The sequence below is a fragment of the Ambystoma mexicanum genome, chromosome 7q (assembly GCF_040938575.1).
Source record: "Ambystoma mexicanum isolate Mex_15411 chromosome 7q, UKY_AmexF1_1, whole genome shotgun sequence".
NCBI lineage: Eukaryota > Metazoa > Chordata > Amphibia > Caudata > Ambystomatidae > Ambystoma > Ambystoma mexicanum.
This window is the reverse complement of record NC_090941.1, coordinates 723,309,464-723,336,582: the sequence shown is the minus strand read 5'-3', so window position 1 is coordinate 723,336,582 and position 27,119 is coordinate 723,309,464. Positions and strand designations below refer to the sequence as shown.

At 46.0% G+C, this 27,119-nt stretch overlaps 1 protein-coding gene across 7 annotated transcripts in view; it reads left to right on the top strand.

Annotated features, from left to right (window-relative positions):
* The window catches only part of PARP4 (poly(ADP-ribose) polymerase family member 4), a 2,748,946-nt gene that overhangs the window by 714,607 nt on the left and 2,007,220 nt on the right, over nt 1-27,119 (top strand). For all 7 annotated transcript variants that reach the window (XM_069639202.1, XM_069639198.1, XM_069639200.1 and 4 more), the window contains exon 15: nt 9,223-9,347. In XM_069639202.1, the coding sequence (XP_069495303.1) occupies nt 9,223-9,347 (125 nt within the window). The remainder of the gene's footprint in view (nt 1-9,222; nt 9,348-27,119) is intronic.

The following is a 27,119-nucleotide window of genomic DNA, read 5'->3' as shown; positions in this document are numbered from 1 at the left end:
AGTGGTGAACATATCGAAGTATAAAGTGTCTAAATTTGAATGTCTGTTGTTACAAAAGGGGATCTCTTTTGTGCCACAGTACAGTAGTACACTATAGAAGGAAAAAATATTTTTTTTAAAACTGACTAGGAAAATGAAATTTAAACTATTTTTTTATTTTTTAGTCCATTGAGATACCAGAAAGAAGACAACAATCTGAATTTCTCGCCTCCTGTTCAAAATTCAGTACTTGATGCATTTCAAAAGATGGTATTAAAAGATCTGAATAAAATTAAATTCCACAATAGATCCAGAGGAAATCTGAAACAAGTTCTTGATCAACTGTGGCAGAACTCGGAAATCATCTTGAAACCAGCAGACAAGGGAGGAGCCCTCTTGATAATGGACACCGTTAAGTACAAGGCTGAAGTGATCAGACAACTGACCGATCAGGATACATATCTGGACATTTTTCAAGACCCCACTGAGCAAGTACAGGAGGTCATCCAACAGGTATTAGATCAAGCAGAATTGGAAGAGATCATTACACACAAAACAAAGGCCTTCCTGACGAACTCGCATCCATTGATGCCAGTCATATACATACTACCCAAAATACATAAGAATTTGATAGAACCACCAGGACGTCCAATAATCACTGCTAACAGCTTATTGGAACCCATCACACAATATATAGATAGAATTATCCAACCACTTCCACAGAAAATGTACAACATACATAAAAGACGCAAATCATTTTCTGAGAAGATTGGGAGAAATAACCTTTGAGGCAGAAACGGATTTTCTATTCTCTATGGACGTGACAAGTCTGTATACTAACATCACCCATCAAGTTGAACTTGAAGCCATGGAGTGGATGCTGTTGAACACAGAAGAATTAGTAAAAAGTGATAATCTCTTCATCATGAAACTCCTTACTATTGTACTGAACAACAACTTCTTCTCTTTTGAAGATCAATACTTTGTCCAGATTTCGGGAGCATCTATGGGGGCCGCGATGGCCCTGAGTTATGCTAACATCTACATGTCATATTTGGTGGAGACACAAGTTATTAAGATGGTTATTAAGAAAGACAAACTCAAGTGTCTAACAAGCTTTATTGATGATCTCTTTGGGATTTGAAAAGGAAAGAGGAGCTCTTGGAATTTTTTGATTTCATGAACAACTTAGCTCCTCGCATTAAATTTACACAAAAATATAGTAAGTCTGCTATTGAATTTTTGGATGTCCAAGTATATCTGAAGGCAAATAAATTGGAAACTACAATCTTCACGAAGAGTACTGATTGAAACAGTTTGCTTCTAGCTACAAGCTTCCACCCTAGAAGAACCATATCAAGCTTTCCTCTAAGTCAGTTCCTGCGGTATAGATGCATTATCTCAGAAGAAGATGAAAATGTAGTGAAAGCGACTGAACCCGGAGAAAAATGTATGAAGGGAGGATACAATGAAGATACACTTTCCAAACATGCACTCAAGAATAGAGGCTGTGAAAATGAAAGAAAAAACCGCAATTGCCGATCTTGTGTATGTTAGTACCTTTTCGCAACAAAGTAATAGAATCTGAAAAATAGTGAAGAATAGTGAAGAAAAACTGGGAAATACTGTCTCTTGACTTGATTCATGCAAATCTATTCCCCTTTGTTTGCCTACAGTAAGAGCAGATCTTTGAAAGACCATTTGATAAATTCAGACTTCAGTCAAAATAAATAAAACTAAAGAACAATTTAGAGGCACCTTACCATGCAACAACTGCAGCTGCTGCCACAATGTAATGAAAGGCAACTTCATCTATCACCCACGCAGTGGACAGAAGAGTTCACTTAAGCATACCTCCACTCGCGATACAATGAACATTATATATGGCGTTAAATGCCCATGTGGTCTTTATTACGTTGGACTGACAAGCAGAAAAGCTAAAATAAGATGGGGGGAACATAAGTCGAATATTCGCAACCATACCATCAAGTCCCCAGTGGTTCAACACTTTGATGCGCAAAAGCATACAATTATTCAGATCCAATTTGTAATCCGCGAACATGTTAAAATTCCAAGAAGAGGAGGAAATCTGACTAAGCTACTCCAGCAGAGAGAAATATTCTGGATAGAGAAACCTGACACAATGTACCCCCAGGGAATGAATTTAGAATGGGACTTAAATTGTTATTTGTGGTTTAACGTATGATTGTATGCATTTATAAATAATCACCTCTTTGTAAAGTATTGTGAATTTAGAATGTATCTGATTAATTGTGTAACCTAGTTGTACTGTCAGATCCACAATTAGACCTATGAAGAGACGACTCATCATAGAAACACTCCTAGTTAATACTAGTTCCCAGTGAGCAAGTTACCAATGTGTACAGAAACTATAAGGATGATTCACATCTGATTAATATCAGAGATTGAGCTACACTCAAAAGGACTTTTTTTAGACTAATATAAAAGTGAGTGCCTGGTTCTTTAAAATTAACATTATGATTAATCATGTGACACACCAAAAGGTGTGACATGCACTGCTACTGTAATAATTATGGTGCAACATGGTATGCGTGGGTTCCGAGTTCAGTGCATCTATACACGGAATTAAAAAATTCCCCCTATTTTCGCCCAGTAAAGACTAGAAAGAGCATTCTAATAGAGTAACATTGACAGGCTGCCTAGCGACATCATTTGTTACAAAGCTACACGCGAGAGGAGTTCTCAGTGAATACGGCGGTTTGGGAAATAGTGACGGTAAGCTTCTTCTACACGCGGGTCAAATACTCACCGAACGTATGCCTGTGCTCACACGCAGCGCTTAAAGCACATTTATAATACCCTCTAGGATTACCATCACCTTAAAGTGAAAAGTAACAGCTACATCTGACTAGCCACAGTGCTAGAGAGAACAAGAGTCGCCTTAATAACCAGACAGAACTCGACACGCATACTAGTAACCATTACCAGGTAGGCGTACTACTTACTCTCACTTAATGAATAACCTTCGAGAAAGATATGGAACTCTAAATGACTGTTACCACTTTTTAGGGGTTCACCTAAAGCGTATAATATACAACGAGAGCCGTTTCTCTGATGTGGATCGCAGATCCTTATACAGAAAAGATCATTTTCTTGGTGAGTGACCAGTCTCTTTACTAAATTGACCTCTAGGAATTATCACAGACAATGGGCGGTGCGCAGGGGGACCCAGCGCTTTTAACAGCGCTTGGTCCTCCTGCTCACCCTCGAGTTTAAACCATTTAATATATGTCACATTTGACTTTGCTCTTATTTTACAGTCATCAAATCACGTCTCACTTGTTGGGGCATTCTGCCCTTAACAGAAAATCATTCTTAAGTTTAGTGAATACCAATTTTTGGTACATAAAGACTATTCTTGGTTAGACATTGGCACACAGATTAGTAATTGGGGAAATGTATTATTTATGTTTTTCAGAATACAGGAAACTATATCCAATATCTTAAACCTGAAGAAGGGCGAGAAGCGCCCGAAACGCGTAGTTATAGATAGGGGATCATACTCTATCCACCATAAGAGAGGAGGAATTGACCCCTATAAGATGATTGAACTGTAACAGTTGTGAAATACAATCCGTGACATATGAATTGAATATGTGGAGACAATTACTGTATTGTTGAATGATTAATTATTTTCTTTTGAAAAAGTACAAACAGTTAAGAGATTTGTATGTACAAAATTTTGTTTTGGATGATTTACATATATGCACAGAATAATATTCAGGTGAATTGCACAAAATATATGTTTCCTTGACAATTATTATTATGAATGAAGTGTTTGAATTGATTTAATGAATGAGCAAAATCATAGATTTGCCTATTGCTGTGCCTCAGTTCGTTCTTCGTGACATCTCGACGAACCACTTAGTTTAGCATGTTCAGCCGGAGGGCCCATTAGCTGCCCCATGACCCTCTGGATGTCATCTTCTTTGACCAAATTGAATTGAATTTGTGGGTCTTGTACTCAAAGGAGATGGAGACGGGAAACCCCCAGCGCTATCGGGCACCCTTGTCCCTAAGCCATCTAGTAAGGGGGGCACACACATGTCGCCTGGCCAAAGTAAAAGCCGACAGGTCTTGAAAGATTGTTATCTTGGATTCACGCCGTGAGACTGGCCCCTCTTTCCTGGGCTTGTCAAGAATTCTTGTTTTCTTCTCATAATAGTGGAACCTGGCCAACACTGATCTCAGGCCCCTGCCTCCTCCGCCAGCCCAATGAGCCCTAGCAATAGTGGGTTCAGCCGTTGAATCCCAACCAAATAACAACTTGACCACTTCATGAATGATCCGTTTGCGATGTCTTTCTATTTCTCCATCTGTTTTGTGAATCCCGAAACAACGAAGATTGTTTCATCCCTCACGGTTCTCGAAGTCATGCGAAGGGTCATCTCTGTTTCCCTCCTATCCAGCCCAGAGAGCTGCATGTCGATGTGCACCTCCTATTGTCGTGTGAGGTCTGGTTATTTGCCAAGTTCTGCATTCTGCTATACATTTTGTCCACCTGTTTTCCCAGGGTGTCCATCCTGATCCCAATGTCAGCGCGGTCCCCCCTTATCTGTTCCAGCAGTGCCGCAATGTCCTTTCTGGTTGACACAGGGTCAGTGTCTGACTCTGCCATTGTCGCCACTTTGACTGCTGACCCCAGTGAGGGAAAATGCAAACTGAAGAGCAGACTTCCAGTCATCAGAGTGACGATGCCCTAGGCCCCTCCGTAGATCAGCCAGCATCCCAGGCCCTGGCCCAGCACACAAGGCAGCAGGTGCTCCAAGAGGCCCTGCAATTAGTCTAGCCTGGATGCTCCCCAGGAGACCAGGACCACCTTGTACGCCCTGGAGGCCTGGCCGCCTGCACACAAGATGCACGTTCCTGGAAAAAGGAGATCCTGAAGAGATGGCTCCAGCAGGGAGAACTGAGCAGGCAGGCAGGCGGGGGGGGGTGGTCTACATCTAACCAGACGGATGTCTGCCTCACTCCCTCTGCAATCTACTAGGTGTATCTCGAGTCTGTATATTCACCAGGCCATCCACAGCACCCCTGATGGCCAAGTATGCAACAGGGCAAAGTAGGAAGGCCTCTTCAAACACTGCACCCCCCACCCAATCACCACACCACCTAAATCAAGGGGGCTCAGCGCTATGGGAACACTTCACTCCTGGGTCAAACACCAGCTCTGTACCCGTAAAGAGGCTTAAGTTCAAGGGCTTCACATTGGTTTCGGGCCTCCAGACGTCCCTAATAAAGTCTGGCCAAATCCCCTACAGGCCTACCCTGCAGTGAGAATTTTGAATCTCAGACCATGATCCTGAAGTGGCCATGGGCCTGTCAGCTTTCTCGCCAGCCAGATAATTATCAGGCGCCCAGGCCCTCAAGTCTGTCGCTGTAGGTCAGACACATTTACCTTTTCTCCTAGTTGAAGTCGCAGAAAAGCGACGTGTGAGTGAATGAGTGATTGTGCATGTCGCCTCTCTGTCCACAGGTTGGGATTTCCAAATGCACTATATCTATAATAGGCTCTTCACTGCTCAGCGCTCCAGTGGTGGGGGGTATTTCTGTGTCCAGATTAGTGGCAGAGGAGGAGAAACGCCAAGGCTCAGTGTGTATTCAATTCAGTGCCCCCTGCTCTGGGGGTCTGGTTCCCCCTGTCTTTGTTTCTGCAGATCACTTGCATTCATATATGTGGCATCCAGGCCCTCCCCTGCGCTTCTCTCACCTTATGGTGGTGTGCATGGTGTACCGGCCACCACGAGAGCGTTGTATGCAGGACAGTGCAGAGTTAGCTTTCAAGTGCACTCTTGAGCTTCAGCGCCAAGGGGAGTAGGGAGTGCCCTATACCAGATCACTACGAGATCTGGCAGGGTCCGCACCTTGTACCTCATGTGTCACACCTCCCTCATGCGGCGGGCCTCTGAGGCCTCTGTGTAGCATGGCTCTGTTCCTGAGCCGCTGTCGGGTTCCTTCTGACTGGGCTTATATTGAAGTCTTTGCTCCAGATTTTCGGCTGTGTGGCCGCCAGACCCCTTGGGGGGCGAGGACCACTTTAAACACCAGCTCGGGGCGAGTAAAACTGGGGGCTTAGGTCCAGTTCCATGCTTGGTGGGGTCTGGAGCACGGCGTTGGCACTTCTGCAAGCATCCACGCGCCCCCTGATGGCCTCCTTCGCAGTGTGGCATTTTTAACCCTGCGCGTTTGCCGTGCAGTACTGCAGTATTGCTGGTTATAGAGTTTTAAAAGCCCAAGCTGTGAACCCTTGGTTATTTATAGGGAACATTGGCCAGAGAAGGCTCAGAAAGATGGAATAGGCAATTTCCAAGCAGAGGGACACAACGAAAAGGGGAACAGCCTATCTGGTGTATTATAAGGCAATCAAAGCTATTAGGAGCTTATATTTTTTAGGGCTTATCCATTAGTGTCACAGAGCTGAACACTGACTTGGGAGCAGAGTGTGTGGAAGAGTACAATGAATAGAGACAAGCTGCTGTGACTGCACATATTACTGCGCCAAAAGAAAATAAGGCTGAATCCAGGTAGGGTTATGTGATAGGAAGGTTTAATTAAATTGCCCTATACAGCAATTAGAGCAAAATTATCTATAGGGCAATTTAATTAAACCTTCCTATCACATAACTCTACCTGGATTCAGCCTTATTTTTTTCTGGAACAGTAATATGGTGCAGTCACAGCAGCTTGTTTTTTGAGTTTAACAAACAGAGTCAAGGAACTCAAAGTCTCCGTTCTATGACACACCAATACGACAGCGCAAATTTTTGCAATTAACCAGGTCGCTGAGGCATAAAGTGATATCGACCCAAAACTTCCTTCACATTAGTACAATGAATAGAGGCAGCCCCTGGGAGGGACCAGAGGAGGCAATAGACAAAGACCCAAGAGGCTTCTGGGGGCGATATTTCAAACCCTGGCAGAGACAAGACACAGAGGTATAAAAAAAAAGGTTTTTATATAACGCTTCGCGCCGAAGAGCAGCCCCTTAAGCGCAGGACTGGGTTTCAAACCCGTGATGCTCTGCGTTGTCTTGTTTCCAAGACAAACACTTCGCCCCTGAGCTTTCCTCCTGGCCCTCTATGTATATGAGTCAACAGCATATTGAGGGCTATATTACAAACACTGAGAGGGCACATTGGTCGAGAAAGGTGACCTGTAGCTTGTGGGTTACAATATCACATTAAAAGAATTCTCTTGGTAAGTGGAAAGAAATACTTGCCGGTGGGAGTGCAAAAAAAAGTTATCACTGCTGGCCCAGAAGGTCGACTAGTAGCTAGAGGCTTATAATATCTGAGCTAGGCAACTACACTAAAGCACAGGGGCATAGACGTATTCTCCAGTAGGCAAAATCAGGAAGTGAGCTGGGCACTAGAGCGCTAAATGTTTGGAGCAACGAACTGAGCTCAGCGCTATGATGCTCAGCCTAACTTGAAACCAAGAAGCCTGCTAGGCCTTTTTCATTCTGAAAGTTCATACTTGTTAGGGAATCTTTGGGAAGATCAGCTTTTCCATAATAAGGTCATTGGATCACATTTAGTTAAAAATATTTGAGTCTCAAAAGCCTTGGATCTTCCTTCATCAGGCACCAAAGGGGTCTCCACTCGGGTATCTCCTCTTTGGGCCCTCTTCCTTCGCCTTCCTGTGAGGCAAAAAATCTTGGTGCCAGCTTCGACTCCACTCTCTCGTTCTTTCCTCACATCACAGACCTTGCCAAGAAGGCCCACTACTAGCTGCACCTCCTCAGAGGTATTCTTCCTTTTCTCACTTTCCCGCAGAAGCTCACTGTTTCCAGAGCCCTGGTTCTCTCTATGCGGCGCTACTGCAACATCCTCTTTCTCAATCTGCCTTCCACTACTCTCTGCCCTCTGCAACTAATCCAGAACAGTACTGCGAGACTTGCCCTTGGCATCAAGCCCAGAGACCATATCTCTCCAGCCCTGAAATCTCTGCACTGGCTCCTGGTGGTTTCAAGGATTAAGTTCAAGACCCTCTGCACCGTCCTCGAGGCTTTCTTGGGCCGGGGCCCGCTCTTGATCCAACGGTCTCTTCCCAAACACCTTCCTCTCGAGCCCTTTGCTCAGCCACCTCCAACTCTCTGAGGGTCAGACACTTCTCCAGGTAGAGAATAGGGGATAGATCACTCTCTCCTCCCGAGGTGCATCCCTCTGGCATGGCCTCCCTACCCCTCTCAAACTTGAGCTGGACCACCTGCAGTTCCAGAAGCTGCTTAAGACCTTCCTTTTCGCCTCTGCTTTCTCACACTCTCTCCCCTGCTGACATACCTGTCTGCTGCGCTGACTGGTTGCCTGGCTACCCTCAGTCTCAATGGGTACCAGGCTCCTCCACTACCAGTAGCACTGCCTCTGAGCCTACCGCGAACGTGGGGGCTGTAACTGGCACCCTACAGTCCCCTGTTTCCTTGTACTTACCCAGAGCCACGCTGCCCTGGCTGCACTTCCCCCTTCCGTTCTGAATAACAAAAGGCCTAGTACGATTGTTTGTTTTGTTCTCCCTCTGTCTTCTCTACCTTGTCTTGTCGAGCCTAGAAACCCATGTGTATAGGCGTGTTATAAATTACGTATATATATCATATCTGTCAATGATCTCTCTTACTCCCACTCCGGCGTCATCGCCTCCTCGTCGGGATATCAAATGCAACCCTTGCGTTTTAGCTCTGAATGGCCCCTGACCCTTTCCCTATACTTCTTCTCCACATTCTCTCTTCCCTTTCCAATAAAGATCTGGAATCTGACCACCAGGCTCAATTGTGAACTTACGCTCACATTCTCCTCGGTTATTTTCCTCAGTGCTATGAAATTGTTTTATTTGCAATGTAATGTGTTACAAAACACCTAATAAATCCCACTCAGGTTGGGCAGACAACTGACGGTCTTAGAGTGAGCACATTATTCTGTTTTTCTAAATGATCTAACAGATTACTCAAGGCTTTTGTGGATTTTCAGATGAGATTTGAGAGCTTCCCTAAAGTACAGTCATCCTGAACGGTTGCTCTGTCCCCCTTTTTTGCGACTTTTCATTTGTCAAATCAGTGACTTTACATATAGCAGAATATTTAGCTTTAGTTAATTTATATACCTTTGTCCTTTATACATTAATCAAACATGTTTATTTAACCTTCTTAAATATCTCAAACAGTACAAGCAGAGCACTGTTAAGCATTTCTTTTTTTTCTAATTTTAGAGACTGACCTAGTGGATATTAAACCATTGGATGAGATGAAATCTGGTCTTCTGGATAGTTTTGGTAATCCAATTCCACTTGAAGGAGTGCACATGAAGGGAAAAATATTGGACCTATTTGCACAGGTAACTAAAAATGTTGCTTAAAATCTGGTTTCATAATAATCTATTCTTTTCATCAGCATCAAGGCAAAGGGTTTGTAAAAATGAGCCATTAGGACAGTTAAGGGATGCCATGTTTGATGTCCTGGGTGTTAGCTTTAGCAGTGCAAGGTGGTGGCGCGAGTTATAGTTGCTTAGCTTAGCAAAACTGGCGAATTTCTGAGGTTTTTCAGTTTTACTTGTAACCATAACATCCCTTTAACAAAGTTTTTTCAATGAATTTCATAGGTTTTTATTAGTGCAACTTAACCATAACGTCCCTTTAACAACGTTTTTTTCAGTGAATTTCATGGGTTTTTACCAGTGCATGCTATTTTCCTACAACTTACTAATATCATACGTACACAATATAGCAACATTTGTGTGCAATTTACAAAGTTTCACCTTAAAACGCTGCCATTTCCCACCTTCTATCATCATTTTTAACACTTCTATACACTTTTTGCAACTTTTCCAACTGATTTTGCGTCCGTAGATGTCCACGAATATCTGACTTCATCGCGGACATTCCAGACAGTGACAGGTGACCATACGCTGGCGCGCGGCCTGATGACGTGTCCGAGAAAGCGTCTGCACTTCGCAATCAGATCCGTGCTTCGCGGTTTGGAACAAAATTTCCCTTGCACAGCTCCTACACCTATTCTTACTCATTATCCATTAACAATCTAGTACACAGTACATACATGGAAGAATTTTAGCAAAACTGCTATTTATCTTAAAAATGGCATCACATATTGCCATCCCTCCTCCCCAAGAGCCACCACCACCACCACCAACAACAGCTGGAGGACCTTCACAACAAAAAAAGCGCAGTACTTCCAAAGACAATGAAGAGGACCAAGAAGATGAGGTAGAGGAAGTGCCCACCTCTAGCACCCAGAGAGAAGCATGGGTGCGGCCGTTCTTTACCACTGTTGGGAATGTACCAAAGGCTAAAGCTGCCAAAGTGAAATGCACTGAGTGTAGTTGCAGACTCCCCGGACAGTACTCCTACGGTACAACCTCCATGTGCTGCCACGCCAAATCCAACGCAATGCTCTCAGAAAGTTTATTCCTTTCTTAGCAAGTAGGAGGCTATCTTCCTCCACCTCATCTTCCTCAACCAATACCACACAACCTACTTCTTTGGGACACAAAATCCCACCAGCTACCTTGCAAGCAGTAAAAGCTACTGTTGATCCATATTTTCTTACAACTACAGTCCTCTGTATATACTACAACACATCATTCTGCAGAGGGAAGCAATTTCAAAGTGCTTTTGAAGCGGGTAATCAAGGTGCATGAGAAACACTGCCCCCTACCTTAGAAGTAACACATGTGCAACATCTTCCCTTGTCCACCTGCCCCTAGATATTAGTGCTTGGTACCTCTTCCCTCTTTTCCCTCGCCACCTTTCGTTCTAAGCTCTCCTGCCAAACAAATCCATACATCAAAAAACAACCAAAGAAATGTTCCTTTTAGGAACCACCTTTCACAGTTAAAAAATATAACTAAAAAAAAACTTTGACTCCATCAACTTTACATTTCTCAGTAAAGTACATAGACTCAATAACATGTTTCAACATTTCCATTAGCATGTTGTATTATGCTAATGGGAATATTGTGGCGTTCATCCCCCTTTCCAGGGACTGGAACAGTGGATACCAGCCCAGCAGCCCAAGTTATCGGCCCAAGCGAAACGAGGGTGGATAACGAGGTTTCCGGACCATTATTCCCCCCATTCCAGCCCCTGCAATGGGGGATGAAGGACATTAGCACCCCAGGTTCCCAAAGCGGGAACCCGGGGTGCTAAAAAAAAATTGATTTTTGTAGGAAGGAAAATCCTCTTCCAAGATGACCACCATGGAAAGGGAAGGCGGGGTTCCAGAAAGGGTCCCTCTTCACTTTCCATGACAGCTTGCAGAAGGCGAAGAGAGAAGACTATGACCATATTACTATAAGCACATATTTCTTCCCTTTCAAAGCTATCCCTCTTTCAAATAACTTTACCACAAAGCCGGTCCCAGGTGGACATGGCCACTTTAAACCCATGTGTTGTCCCACGTGGTCGTGGCCAGTAGCCAGATTTTCCCGATCATTACCTTATTCCATGACCCAGACATGTGGCCACTGCCCATGGCCATAGGCTACACCTCAGTCACCAAAGGTATATCTCTATTTTTTGTACCTACATTATGACACTTGTCAAAAAATAAAACACAGGCACATTTGCAAACCCATGCTTTAAGGTCCTTGCCAATGCTCTTTACACAAGTTTCCTGGAAATCCACCCATGTTTTATTTTTTCAAAATTGTCAAATGTATGCACATACAATAGTCATATAACTTAGCACCCACTTGACAACATCCATTCAGACTTTAGAAAAACATGTTTATCTAGATCTAAAATCTTTTTGCAAACTTTTGTGTAGATTTGTCAAATTGCACCACATTTATAAGCCTTTACAATATTTTTAGATCTCCCCTCTAATTTTGCCCCGTCTTGACAGAATCCAACCAGACTTTGCAAAAACATGTATATCTTGATCTATAATCTTTTTGCAAACCTTTGTGTAGATTGATCAAATGGCACCACATCTATAAGCCTTTACAATATTTTGGGACCCCCCCTCTAATTTTGCCCCCTCTTGACAGAATCCCACCAAACTTTGCAAACTCATTCGGAATCAGGTCAAGAATATAATTGCAAGATTTCAGGCAGTTTCATTAAGTGGCGCCAAAGTTATAAGCCATTCAAGAACTGCTTTTCACCAACTCTGTACTGCAGAGGTGTTCGCGAACATCCGGACTGTTAGCAGATTTCTATGGCGAAAAACGCCTTTTTTTTTGCTCCTTGTAGCCATATCCCATCCCATCGTCATCACTCCTCACCTCCCCAGAGATTATTTGATAAGTTTGACAAGTGCAATGTGGTGTCTTTTAATATGTTTCTACTGCGATGTCTGCCGTCACCGGCCACTGTCTGCGAATCCAAAATGGCAGGCGTTTCCAAAAATATGACGTGCTTCACGCTTTTCAACATCCAATCAGTGGGTGCGTCCGATGTCTGCGGACACCACGTTGCCTTCTAAGCCAATCTGAGCCCTGCCCGCGTATCGAACAGGGAAATGGGTCCGCGGACCGAACCCAGATATCACACATTTTTTGGACCTACTTTTTGGTAATAAAAAAAAAAAACTACTGAACAGATTTCCACCAACTTTACAAAAGCACGCTTTCGGGACCAAGCCGCCACTCCTACTGCAAATTTGGTGAAAATCCATCTAGCAGTTTTGGGCTGTAGGCATGAACATATTTTTTCTCCATTCAGTCCATGGAAAAAAAAAAATTTTGGGCCCCCCCCTATAACTTTGCAAAAAATTCAGAGCGGCCCATATCCTTTTTTGTCAAAGTATGGTGAAGATTCGTCCATGGGGAGCGAAGTTATAAGCCGCCCAAAAAGAGGTCTTCTTATGGATTTAGCAACTTAACCATAACTACACGCCCGCTACCGCGGGCCGTGTAATATATTTATATTTCTCCAGCATGGGTTCTGGCATGGATTCACATGCTCAAGAATATTCCCCGTCGTCAGGCTGGGAATCCTCAGTAAAGAAAAAATCAGTTTCAGTTTAGTTTCTGCACTGACTTTCTCCTAATAACCAATCACTGGTCTCTGGGTCATACTGCCCCAGCCAATGACTGCCCTCTACCTAAGCCCCTTCTCTGGCAGCCATCTTCAGATTTTTACCGCACGTTCATGTGTTGGGAGTCCTCGTGCTATAGCGTTCGAGCTTTTACTGTGTTTTGTGATTTTTCAAAGAGTTTAACCTAATTTTTTCAGTCAATCGAGCCTCAAGCTCCACTGTTTCTACTTCCGATCACGGGGGAACCCGTTTTGTAATTTTCTACGCCCCTCGAGGGCAAAGGTTTCGTCGAGTTTCACTTCTTGGAGGATTCCAGAAGATCTCTGAGGCCTAACCCGCGTGGACATGTCTCAGGACAAAGGAAACATGACGCCCGGATCCAAGCTGTTCACGAGCTCCCCTGGATGCAGATTGCAGAATGTTTTCAAAGAGGATGAGCATTCTAGATGTCTCTACTGCCTTCACGAAGACAAAACGCATGTGGAGAAGGACTGTGCGTTTTGCAAGAACATGTCCGTACGGACTATGAGAGACCGCTGTATCCGCCTCACCAACTGGCTGGAGGGGAAGAGCCCAGCAGCAGGTGAGAAGAAGTCATCGTCTGAGCGGTCTTCTAAGACCTTTGAGGGTGCTCTGGCAACGGGGGCCCAACAAAAGGCAAACCACCGTGAGTCTGTGGGCACCGGGAGTGCCGATCGGTCGGGCTCCTTGGCTGCCAGGCAGGGCGCACTTTCACCGGCACCATCAACCACAAGCCAACGCTCTGGCTCGGGGAAGAGGAAATCGGAGAACCCGGGTAAGCTTCGGGAGAAGCCCGGGTCGATCCCGATGGAGACAGCCGAACAGCCGAGGGGGAGCGAAGCAGTGACCCTCCCCCCAAGGTGAAGGCCTCAGGCGTGCCCAAAGTCGCGAAGGCCCTGATTCACTCGGCTAAGGCCTCTATCGAGGGAGTCGTGGCGGCCCTGGCAAAGCCTGTGGAGGCTACCCCAGTGGAGGCGCCCTCGGGGCCTAGAGTTTCCCTACCACCGTGGATGGAATCCTCTTTTCAGCCCATCTATAAGACCCCATGAAACCCTGGGTGGAAAAAGAGGGGGGGCGGTGGCCATTACGGACACAGATACCGCCTCTGAGGACGAGCTGGCTGGAGTCGCTAAGATTCTCAACAAGAAGTTCAAGGAGGTCCGGTCCCACGGGAGGGATCCTGACGAGGCAGATGAAGAAAGCGACGACGGTGCTGACGAGGAGCCCGTGGAGGTGGAGGATTCCACTCCCCAACCATCGCACCCGTCGCAGCCGGTGCCTATGCCACAAGACAACTCAGGAGCAATGCCTGATGGCGATCCAGGCCTTGTGTACAGAGATAAGGACAAGGTTTCCCTTACCCCCAGCGGACGATCCAGTGGAGCCTGGACCGTCGGGAAGCCCTCCAAGCAAGCGGTAGAGAACTTGCCCCCCCCCCTTCCAGCCTTCACTGCCTTCATGGCCTTCGCAGCCTTCATGGCCTTCCCCTAATCCCAGGGATGATACGGAAACGGAGACAGCCACGACGGGGACGGATGACGACAGTGGTGACGATGGGATGGGCCTTCCATCATCACCCCCTCGGGCCTCCCCACCCGATGAAATTGGCTCCTTCCACGCCATGATCGCCAGGGCATCCAAGCTCTTCCAGCTCTGCCCCGAAGAACAGAAGAAGGAAGGCTTTCTCTATCAACGGCGTGAGGCCAAGAGGAAGACGGTCCTCTCGGTTCCATTACTGGACGACATCTGGGACGAGGGGCTGTCGCTCCTGAAGAACCCGTCCACAACTCCTGCAGGGGATCCACGTCTACCCCTACCTGGACGATTGGCTCATCCGTGCAAGGACAAGAGAACTCGCTGTTGTGCACACAGCGAAGACCGTCCAACTGCTCACGGATCTGGGATTCTCGATCAACTTCGCGAAATCCGACTTGGTACCGTTGCAAGTCGCCCTGTTCCTAGGAGCCAGGCTTGACACAGTGGCGCGATTGGCTTCTCTATCAGAGGAAAGGACGAAGGCCATCCTGGGCAAAGTGCAACAGCTGTTGACCATGGACGTGGCCACCAAGTCCCTGCTCGGCATGATATCCTCGTGCATCTACCTCGTGCGCCTGTGCAGGCTGCGGATGCATCCACTGCAAGAGTTCCTCGACGCCTGCTCGATGCAAGCGGCGGGCAGCTTCGAAGACAGGATCTCACTCAACGAGACCTTCCGCCAAGCGATCCGGTGGTGGAGCACTCGCGCACATCTGGTGGCGGGTATAGACTTCCAGACCCCGGCACATCAGGAGACTGTGACGACGGACGCCTCCCTTGAGGGATGGGGAGTGCACACCAGAGATCTCCACGCAAGAGGTCTTTTGCTCCCGGAGGAGAGGTCACTACACATCAATGTCCTGGAGCTCCGAGCCATGTTCTGGGCCCTGAGGTCATTCCTTCTGTCCCTCAAGGGCAAGATGGTAAGGATCTTCACCGACAACACCACCACGATGTTCTACATCCGGAAGCAGGGAGGCACCAGATCCCCAGCCCTATCCAAGGAAGCCCAGAATCTGTGGCACTGGGCCGTCGCCCAAGGGATGTTTCTGGTACCCTTCCATCTGGCAGGAATAAAGAAGACCATCGCCGACTCACTCAGCAGGGAGCTGCGCTCGGGCCACGAGTGGGAACTGCAGCAGGATCAAGTGGATCTACTATTCCAACAATGGGGCAATCCCCAGATCGACCTCTTTGCGATGGCCACCAAGTGCTGGAGCTTCGCCAGCAGGTTTCCCCAGCTGGGGAGCATGGGCGATGCCTTCTAATTCCCCTGGGACAGCCTGTTCCTGTATGCGTTCCCACCGTTGCCGTTGATGCTGCGACTCATCAATTATCTCAGATGGTCCTGGTGCAGGATGATCCTCGTCGCACCGGCGTGGCTGAGGCAGATCTGGTTCCCGGACCTTCTGGCCATGTCAGCGTCCCCCCCAGTCAAACTGCCGACAGACGCGGATCTTCTCGCCAGAGAAAGAGGCGCCATCCTCCACCACGATCCGGGGTCGCCGAACTTGCTGGTCTGGCTCCTGCAGCACTAGAGTTTGGAGGGTACGATATCCCGGTGGACTGTAAGGAGGTGCTTGCAAAGGCCAGGGCGTCCTCAACCCTCAAGTTCTATGGATACAAATGGAAGAGGTTCTCTGTCTGGTGCTATGCACAGAAGATTAACCCTCTGCGGATTACGGCACTCAAGTGCTGCTATACCTACTGTTGCTGGCCAAGGCGGGGCTAGCTCATGCCTCCATCAAGATCCATCAAGCGGCGATTTTCCTGCTACACCAGAACTCCGGGGCGATCATCTCTGTGGTGAAGGAGTTTATGAAAGGACTGTTCCGATCATTCCTGCCGGTGAAGGCTCCGGCCCTGGCGTGGGAGCTCAACGTGGTGCTGACCAGGCTCATGGAGCCGCCATTCGAGCCTCTGCATTCGGCACCGTTGAAGTTCCTAGCGTGGAAGACAGCGTTTCTTGTGGCCATCACCTCCGCACGACGAGTGGGAGAGATCCAGGCCCTCTCCTGTAAACCACCGTCCCTGACATTCCACGAGACGAGGGTGGTGCTGAGGACGCACCCCTCCTTCATGCCCAAGGTGCCGTCGGACTTCCATCAACAAGCCCTTGGTGTTACCGGTTTTCTTCCCGTCGCCTTCATCATTGGCTGAGAGGACTTTGCACTCGCTGGATGTAGCTATAGCGCTGAAGTTCTACGTGGACCGCACGAAGAGCCTTCGGAAGACATCACAACTGTTTGTGAATTTTGGACCTGTGAACCAAGGGAAGGCCCTCTCGAAGGCTTCCATTTCCAGATGGCTCTCCGGCTGCATCATGCACTGTCACCGGTTGGCAATCCGACCGTTGCCCGGCCGCCCGAGAGCCCATTCGACCAGAGCGATCACTGGTACCACAGCGTTCCTGTCTGTTGTGCCCTTGCTGGACATCTTCAGGGCTGCTACGTGGAGGTCGACGCACACCTTCACGAGATTCTACTGCGTCTACTGGGATTCTAGGGAGGAGTCCAGAGTCGGCCAGGCAGTGCTGCGCAACCTGTTTGCCTGAAGGTGGGCCTGGTGAGGAGGTAAGAGGTGCTTAATGTTGAGTTGATGTAATGCTTAATGTTGAGCCATGCCACCTCCCGTGGTTGTGTATGTGTGTACTGCTATGTATTCTTGTATTCATGAGCATGTGAATCCATGCCAGACCCCATGCTGGAGAAGGAACAAGTTACTTACCTGTAACTTTTGTTCTCCAGCATGGGTCTGGTCACATGCAAACCCTTCCTCCTACCCTTCTGCGGCTCTTCTCTTGGTCCTTCTGCCACTTTACGTGCTACCAAATCTGAAGATTGCTCCAGAGTAGGGGCTTAGGTAGAGGGCAGTCATTGGCTGGGGCAGTATGACCCAGAGACCAGTGATTGGTTATTAGGAGAAAGCCAGTTCAGAAACCAAACTGAAACTGATTTTTTCTTTACCAAGGATTCCCAGCCTGCCGACGGGGAATATTCATGAGCATGTGAATCCATGCCAGACCCATGCTGGAGAACAACAGTTGCAGGTAAGTAACTTGTTCCATTTATATAGATATATATAGTAAATGTGTGGATATGTGTTTTTGTGTCCGTTCCAAATGTTCAGCATACTTCCCAACATGCTACAAACCTGAAATTTGGCATGTGGGTAGGTTGTATGGTGTAGACAATGGGCCTCATTACGAGTCCGGTGGTAGCCGTGCCAGAAAAAACGGCAGGCTGCCGCCGGACCCGTATTACCATTCTGCCTCTGTGATTGCTGGAATCACTGTGGCATTACAACCCCGGTGACCCGGTTATTACGGAGGCGGAATTCTGTAAATCCCCATTCCCATGGAGTCCCATAGGACTCAATGAGGGTGGGGACCATGGAAAAACTGGTCCCGTCTATGACAGAGCCGGTGTTTCCATGTCCGCATGCAGGCGGGTGGTGTTAAACCCGCCAGGTCAGACCTGGCGGGAGTGACACCTCCTGCCTGCAGGACTCTGAATCAGCTGGTCCTGAAACAACGGTGGCAGCGGTTTTACCACCACAGTTCTTTCCGGACCGGCAGGGTCGTAATGAGGCCCAATGTAACGTAACAAGTATAAAATATACCTTTTTTGGATTTCTTTTTTTTTAAGCAGTCTTCAATGCTTACCCCTGCCATATGGCTCTTCACGCCGTAGTTCTTCCGTAGTTCTACGTTCATTGTTCCTAAAGTCCTCAGCAGTTCATTTTTCCTAAACTTTCCACACTATCAGACTTCTAGCTGACATTAGCGGCACTCCCTTTTTGAAGTCCTGCGAGTGACACCAATAATGTTGCTGCGCTATCTCAACGCTTCAACTCAAAGTAGCTGGAATCAATTGACGGGATGCACGCTTTTCTCATGGTCCGCTTTATGTGGCTTGCTCCAGAGGTCGAAACAAAGAAAATTTGTTCACACTAGCTCCTACAGGAAAGACTAGCAATGTTGTCTATAAAGAAGTATTGGTTTAGTTTATTAAATCAAATTAAAACTAGGACTGAAGTAGGGATTACCGAACAAAGCACAAGTACACCTGCTAGTTGAAATAATAAAGGGTGAGACAAATGCCTATCTTTCCCTAATAAAACCAAGACTAAAGGAAAATGACCTAGTGTCCCTATGACCTAGTGTACAACAAAATAATATAGGAGCAATTTGGCAGTTTCAACTTTGTAACTCAACATATATTCAAATATAATGTAAACATATACTCTTGTGATCAGGGTTGGAACCCATTCCCCTGGATGAAGTCAGGATAGTTTAACCCAAAGTTAATTTCAGGAAAGTTATTTTCTTTTGCCTAGTTCCACTGCATGTAGAATACACAGTTCTTTATCTTCAATGTGTTCTTCACTTGTCAAAGTGGCTTCCCATTTCAGGATTACTCTCTCTCAGCCCAACTGTTATAGCTTCCACTTGGCAGTTCAAAAAGTATTTTCGTATTACATCAGTTTGAAAAGCTAATGACAAAGATTCCTTTCTCAGGGGACCAATCTCATCACATTATGTCTCTTCACAAGCAAATCTTTTATCAGAACAAATCATTCAGAGGTTCTAATTCAGTCCGGCTGGTTACACAACAGAACATCCACCACAGGATTGCCAATAATTTCCCAGCACAATCAGTTACAACCACATTTAAAGTACTTCGTCTTCTCTTCTTCCTGGTCCACTCGCCTGCCAGGACTAACCACTATTTGTCCCTTTGCTAGTAAACTCACCTGCCAGGATAAAACTCCTCCTCCTCCTACTATTACTACTTATACTACTACTACTAATGCTAATACTACTACTATTTGTACTCAGTGGTAAGGTTTGTTCCCAACTTTTCACACTTGACTCCTCAATGGGGAAAGTTAAACCAACAACAGCCTCTGGGATAAGTCTCTGGATTTGTAACACCACTGGCTATAACTTCTTTCATACACATGCTGCACAGAAGGACAATGATTCTTACACACATTCATTTGCCATTGGCAATGCAGATTATTATTCTCTTCCCCCTTGATCCCTTCTACAAGGAGGGCTCTTCTCCTGTGGTCTCTTATTTCTTTCCACACACCCTATTGGCTGTTGACAGTGTGATTCACAACTCCTGTGACTGCTACATTCAATCTGCCTTTATATCTCTTGGCTTTGGCAATGCAGGTAATAATGTCCCTTACTTGAACATCCTTCTTTAGGAAGACTGTATCCCCTTTGTTTTATATTTGCCGTTCTTTGATTTTGGCAATGCAGGTTACAATGTTCCATTCTTGGGCCTCTCTTTTCAGGCAAGTCATGTTCACCTTTTTTAACAATTGCCACCTTATGGTTTGGGAAATGTGTGTTACAATATCCTTCTGTATGCCCTCTCCCTCTTGGGTAATTACATTCAATCTGCTTCCTTTTAAATGCTTGGTATTCAAAACTGGTTTTCTTTTGAATCGGTCTATGGTGGAGCGCCTTTGGGTTACCTAATTCAGGACAACTCCCCAGGTTCTCTTGGCGTCTCCTCCGGACCCGCTTTTTATGCATTGCTGCTCGCCGGGTATCCAGTTGCGGGGACAGGTACTGTCAGCCTCTTGCTGCACCTGCTGTCTCTCGCTGGAGTTCACACGGCTCCACACGTGTTCCAGTGAAGTCCTTACACTGGAGTGCGTAGTTGGGCACGGAGAGCGAGTCTCTCTTGAGGGACATCTGGTCCCGCCACTGCTTCCCGCTGCGTGTCCTCTGCATCTCCAGGGCACTATATGACCTCCGACAAACTGTCTTCAGGGCGTCCCGCTATCTGCAAAGGTGCAGCGTCTACCTCTGCTTTCTCCTGCTGCTTCTGAAACTTGCACCTGACAGGCCTTTAAATATTTAAAGTTCCCACTCAGGTGTGGGTCACTAGAGCAGCTAGACCGCTCACTGTGGCCTATGACTCTGTGCCCCTCTTCCTCGTCTCGGTACTAAGAGCATGAAGTCCACAATGTTCTTTATTGTATTAACAGGAAAATCCTCAATTTGACAAAAAAACAATTAAGTGGGATCATTAGAGAAATTATTCAGAGGATACTCCCATTCTCTCTAGGTTGGACTATTGTAACAGCCTCTTTCTAAATCTACCTACTTCTACTCTCCGCCCGTTACAACTTCTCCAGAGCAGGACTGCGAGACTTGTCCTTGTCCTCAAGGTCTCGGATCGTATATCTCCAGCCCTGAAATCTCTCCACTGGCTCCCAGTGGCTGCAAGGATTACATTCCGCCGGCGGTAAGAGCGCGAAAATTCCCCATTGAGCCCAATGGGGAATGGGGCATTCCCGTATGGGCTCAATGGGGAATGGGGAATTACTTTACCGCCGAACTCGTGATTCGGCGCTATTAGCGCCAGGGAGTTCGGCGGTAGGGCTATTACCGCCAGCGGTTGTACCGGCGGCGGTAACGGCCAAGTCGTGATTAGGCCCCTAGTCCGGTACCGAATTCTCCAAAAAAGCACAAACGGAAGAAATCTCCCGTGGCATTTGTCTCGGACTCTGTACCTAAGAGTCAGAAGGATAATTGTACTCTAATTTCTGACTCAGAAGACTTTGATGCTTTTTACGGTTCCACATGAACAATTATTCAGCACTCCTGTGAGAGTTCAGTCACCTCATATTTTACCACAATTTTCTCCTCAGTCTGTTGACAATGTAGGTCAACCTACTCGGGTACCAGCACAACCTGAGCCTCAGCTGGTTCTAACCAATGTCCAGGTTCCTAGACCAAGCTACAATCCTAGCCAACCATCTGACAGGGCTGACTCTGCTACTTCTCCTTTCTGACTAGAATACCCTCAACCTGGCCCTTCTCAAATGGCGAACAACATTACCAATACTGTGCTGGAAACCATGCTTTCTGAGCCCTTCCTAGAAATTCTGGCTCAGCCCATTAAAGACAAAATGTCCCCTATTGTACCAGAGGGATCGATACCCATGAATCCTATTCCTGAGCCAATCCCGTTATCAGCGGACAACGAGGACTCTGCTCCTCCACCTAAGAAACTGAAAATGTCCAAGGACTCTGACTCAGATGACGACATTACTCAGTCACCATCTAAGATGTTTCATGACATCGTCACTAAACCATGCAGGCACTAGAAATCCTCACTAAGGGTATGCCTGAAACGACTGGTCTTTTGGGGAGCTCAGCCGTCAAAAGTCCCACTTCCCATGGAATTGTCTGTTCTAGAACAAGCTCTAGATCATTGGGGTAAGCCTCATTCCAATCCACACATCCCCAAGGCCCTAGATAACAAATACAAGGTGCCTAAGGATGAGCCCTTCATACTTATGGGCAATCTTCCGGCTCAATCTGCAGTTGTTTCAGCTGCCCTAGGCACAAAGGGTAAAGGCCCTTCTCCATCTCCAGCTTCAGTTCTGGATAAAAATGCAAAAGCATGGGAGACTCAAGGTAAGAAGTCTTATACTAACTATACCTTGCAACTCAGGCAGTTTAACACTGCTACAGATTTAATATCCTTAATTGGGAGAATCTTGAACGCCTTACTGACCTGCTCCCTCAGGAGGCTGTGGACAAGTTTTCCTTTTGGATTTCAGAGGGTAGAGAGGTGGCTATCCAGCAGCTTCAAGTGGTTAAAGTCTTCTCTGACACAAAAGCAATAGCAGTCACTAGTGCAGTCTGCATGCATATACATGCATATTTGTCAGTCTCTTCCCTTCACCAAGATATCCAGGAGAAAGTGCTCGACCTTCCATTTGATGGTAAAACGCTGTTCCATCCATTCACAGATGAGGTCCTTCATAATGTAAGGCTTGCGTCACGGCCGCTAAAAGCCTTAGCTCAATTTCGGTGAAACAGCCATATCACCAAAACCTTAAAGCATTCAAACCACATCCTCAAGGAAACAGTGGTTCTGCCACTACTGCTAAGTCGTATTACTCTTCTAAAAGAGAAGATATAGACCCAAGTCTAAGTCGGGACCTACCCCTTCCTCAACTTCTGCTCAAGAGCAAAAGTCTATGTGACTCCCTTCCGAGCATGTACATAACTTCCGCTCCTACTATAATCAAGGAGCATACATCTGTGGTAGCAGGAAGGCTTTCCAACTTCCTTCCCTTTTGGAAAACCATTACTCAAGAGGAATGGGTTCTGAATATTATTCAGCATGGTTACTGCCTTGCCCTTCCGGCTATTCCACCATCCTCTCCTCCGAAGCTCCAAAAATCCTCCTTGAGTGTTCGGGAGAATTCTCTGTTTAGGCTGAATTTCCTAACCTAGTAAGTCCCCCAGCAGCTTTGCTGGATTTTTGGGGTTTATTTTTTTCTCCTGCCAAGCGTGAGACTCTTTTACCCTCACTCTTGGGCATGATTTGAGTGTGTTTCTTTGAATCTAGATGTGCTTAATGGGCTATGGGGTCTTTTACTCCATAGGGTTTCATGTGTTTTTGTGATGTGTGTTACACAGCACCCTCCGTGCAGTAACACAGGGGTGTCATAGTGACCCCCCCAGTATAGACTCCATACCCTGGGACTGACTACTGTCTCCCAGGGCATGTAAAGTCACCATTGACTTTACTAGTCTTAAATTCTGAACAGAACCAGTACAAACCATCATATTGTGGACGTACTGGCTGAGGCAATTCGATTGCCCCAGGGTCTGTTAGTCGAGGGGGCACGTCTCCGTCCCCCCTGATCGAGTTTTGGCTGGTGGCAGTGGATACTACTTTTTATATTCAACCGCGAATATTTTCCTAAGGGATTTCCCATTGTTTTAGGCTACTATCTTTAATTATTTACGGTAGCCTCGAACATACCGCCGATTTGTTTAATTAATATTAATTCTCCCGTTGGTATTTTTTGCCAAAACCTGATTCTAAAATGGCGTTTGTGTTCTCTTCTGTGACTCCAACCCAAGTCGAGCCCTTTGTTCCACTTTTTGGCGGGCTTCTCCACAGAAGCCCTCCAAAGTGGTGCCACTATGTCTGGGGTACTTAGGAGGGGTGGAGGGGAATTTAGGCACCCTGGACTGAGTTGCCTAGGCAACTCAAGTCGCACTCCGTCCTGATTGGCCCATGTGGTGAGCCCGCCGGCTCACCACTTAGCATGTTTGAGTGACAGCTAGGCTGTGTGAATGGGGGTTTGCTGCATAAAAGAAGGGCTTTGGGGAATGGAACTTCAGAAGTCGCCACAGGACCTAAGAATCTGACGAGGGAGAAGCTGAGCCGACCTGCCATGACACCACGACCGGTGGAGCCCTGCTGGATTGTCTCATCACTTTTTCCCAACGACAGAGGAAATCTCCCACCGGAGAGTCTTCTTCCTTTGACTGGTGGGGATAACCAGTTTCACTGTCTTTTCGCTTTCCCGACGTATCTCGTGGCTGCCTTGCCCGTGCTAAGCACCCCTGCAACCGGGATACCACATTTTACCACGACCGCGAGACAAAGGTACCACCTTTAACCGGAAATCTCTGCGGCTGGTTTCTGCCCTGGTAGTGCAACGACCTTCATCTTTCCTCCAAGTCGAGATCTTCTCTTCCCCGGGACGACGACGCAACTTGCAACCACTACCAGGAACAACTGCCACCGCTGGAGGATCCTTCCCACTTAAGGTACCGTGTCCCGCCTGGCTTCCCTTGCAACCGACTGTACGGGGTAGATTTAGCCCCCGGCTTTCGAACCTGGGTTAGCCTGGGACACCCTGGCTAAACTTTTCTAAGCCTCTCTAAACTCTTTTCTGAACCCTCTGCAAGACTTTCTAAGCCTAGTGTAACTGTGTGATCTTGGGCGTATTTGTACTCTGCTCTCTCTAAGAGTGGGCCCAGCCTTTGGACTTTGGCTCACCAGTGACTTTTTGCTCTCTGCCTTGCTAACCGTGTTCTGGAATCATAGAGTGGTGTACCTCTTCATATTCTGTCTTTTTCCCTCCCTTTTTCACAAACTTATTAGAGTGCAATCTAGTTAAGCGCTCACCTCTTTATGAAAATAAGTGGTGTCTTACTGTGATTTTCTAATAGGGAAAAAGGGGTGTATATATCACAATAGTAACTGTGTTTAGAATATTTTACAATAAGAGTGCTGGAGTGTTTCAACTGTGTGTTTTTAAATAAATAATTATATACTTTGATACCAAAGCTCTGGTCAGTGTTTGCTTGTATTATTGTATCTGAGAACCTATTGAGTATACTTTGCATACTGCCTAACTCTTCTTGAGGGAAGTCTGACTGCTCAGCCACAGCTACCAGGTAAATTTGGGTGGTACAGACTGCTACCAAATGGGTTTACTGCTAACACCTGTAGTCTTAAATCTTTTGCAGTGGTCCCTAAGGGAACTGCACAGGTTTCTGCCTAACATTGAGCTCCTGGAAGAGATCCAAAAATTCCTTTCCTTAGGAGCGATAGAGTTGGTTCCTCAAGAGGAAGTAGGTCGGGGATTTTACTCCAGTTACTTTCTGATCCCAAAGAAATCGGGTGGGATCCGTCCAATTATGGACCTTTCAGACCTCAACCAATTCCTGTAAATGGAAACCTTCCACATGGTGACCATTCCTCAGATCCTGTCTTCTCTTCATCCACATGATTGGATGGCATCTGTAGATCTACAGGATGCATACTTTCACATCCCCATCTACAAACATCACAGTCAGTTCCTCAGGTTTACCATAGGATGGTCTCATTACCAGTTCACAGGTCTTTCCTTCGGGCTAAATTTGGCTCCCAGAGTTTTCACAAAAGTTCTGGGGTCAGTGGCAGCCTACCTTCGGTTAAGGGCAGTACATCTATACCATTACCTAGACATCTGGCTTCTCGAGGTCCAGTCTCCAGGGGAATTGCTTCAGAAGATGCAAATAACATGCCACACTCTTTTCAACCTGGGGTTTTCCATAAATGTGACAAAATCGCAGCTCAATCCTTCACAAAGGATCCAATTCCTAGGAACAGTTATAGATTCTACTCTACGCAGAGCCTTGCCACCCCTGGAAAGGCAAAAAGCCATTCAGCAAACCATTGTAAAGTTCAACACACACCAGATTCTGACAAATTGGTGGTTTCAAAGGCTCTTGGGACTTATGGCCGCTTGCATAAACCTAGTTCCCTTTGCAAGGCTTCATATGACAACGGTGAAGTGGCATCTTGCTCGCAACTGAAACCAGTTGTTGCAGTCCCAGAAAATGACATTTTTATTTTTTTTATTTTTTATCATTGTGTTTTGGTTTATCACAAACCTTTAACACTTACATCAAAGTACATTGAACAAATTCATATTTCATTAGAGGTAGACCTCAACGTTCATCGTTGCATAGCGTGTTTAACCATCCTGTTTTATTATACACTAAAAATATACATATTATCTTAGTCACTAATTGAGTTTAGAAAATCTTTATATAAACTGTTATCTAAAAAGTTCACTCCTGCATAAACACTTGATGGCTTTTCTCCTGGTAGGAACATGCTCCACCATTCATCTATTGACAGTGTGTTTGCATCATTGACGTAATCTGCCAGAAAACTAGTTCTTAATGCCGTTAATGCAGGACACACTGTGAGCAGGTGTTTGATTCTTTGGTCATTTTCAGAGATATTAAAGAATCGGCATGTGACGTCATGGCAGTTCTAACTTTTGTGGACAAATAGACATTCCTTCATTGCATAAAGATTTAATCTCAGTCGAAGGAACTGGTTTCGGTGATACCTACTTAGAAATTTCCGCAGGTAATTCAAGGTGGAATTTTGCGATTGTGATTCATGTGCCGAATCTAACATCAATTTGTATTGGGCTCTCTGATCTTACGTTTCTATCCAGTCTGGTTTTTTTAGTTTTTGTTTTATAGAGCAAGGATTGGACATTAAACATTCTAATGAAGTGTCCAAATGCAGGAGGTGAAGTAGACATTTATCGTGCCACTTTTTTATGAACCTAGGGTAGGTGAAGTATACATTTATCATGCCACTTTTCTAGCAACCTAGCGGTAAGGACCGATTTCCTTAGATTGAAGAAGTAGATACGGAATTGCAGCATCGGCTACAGTAAATTTTCATAGGAAAGATAGAGATTTCCAAACACTTATTGATTGAAGAGATTGCATCCCTAGTTCTGCTCGAATGGCAGCCAGTGGTAGACTTGTTGGTAGTTTTAAGATCTTTTTCTAAAGTTTTCCCTCAAGGTCTTTCCAGATCTTCCACAAAAGATTTAGCGCTGCTTCACCTCCATATGTCAAGACTGGCACCACCTTTTTATTTGTAGAATAAGATCAGTGGAATCATGGAGAACACCCATACCTTGCATGTAGTATGGCACTTGCGTTGCTAACATTTTCGTTTTCAGTTTGAGTTCAATCAAGCAAGTCTTTTCTCCCATAGTTTTGTTAAATCTGATAGCCGGGTAACTGATGGATTGTACCTGTTGGAGCTGTTCATAACTTATTTTCCACTGGAAATGTCTTCTACTTTTTCCAGTGTTGAAGACAAATTAAATAATTTTGGATTTCTCAATGTTTATTATCAAATCACTGATAATCATGTATTGTCGAAGCGAATTCAACAATCGTTGCAATCAG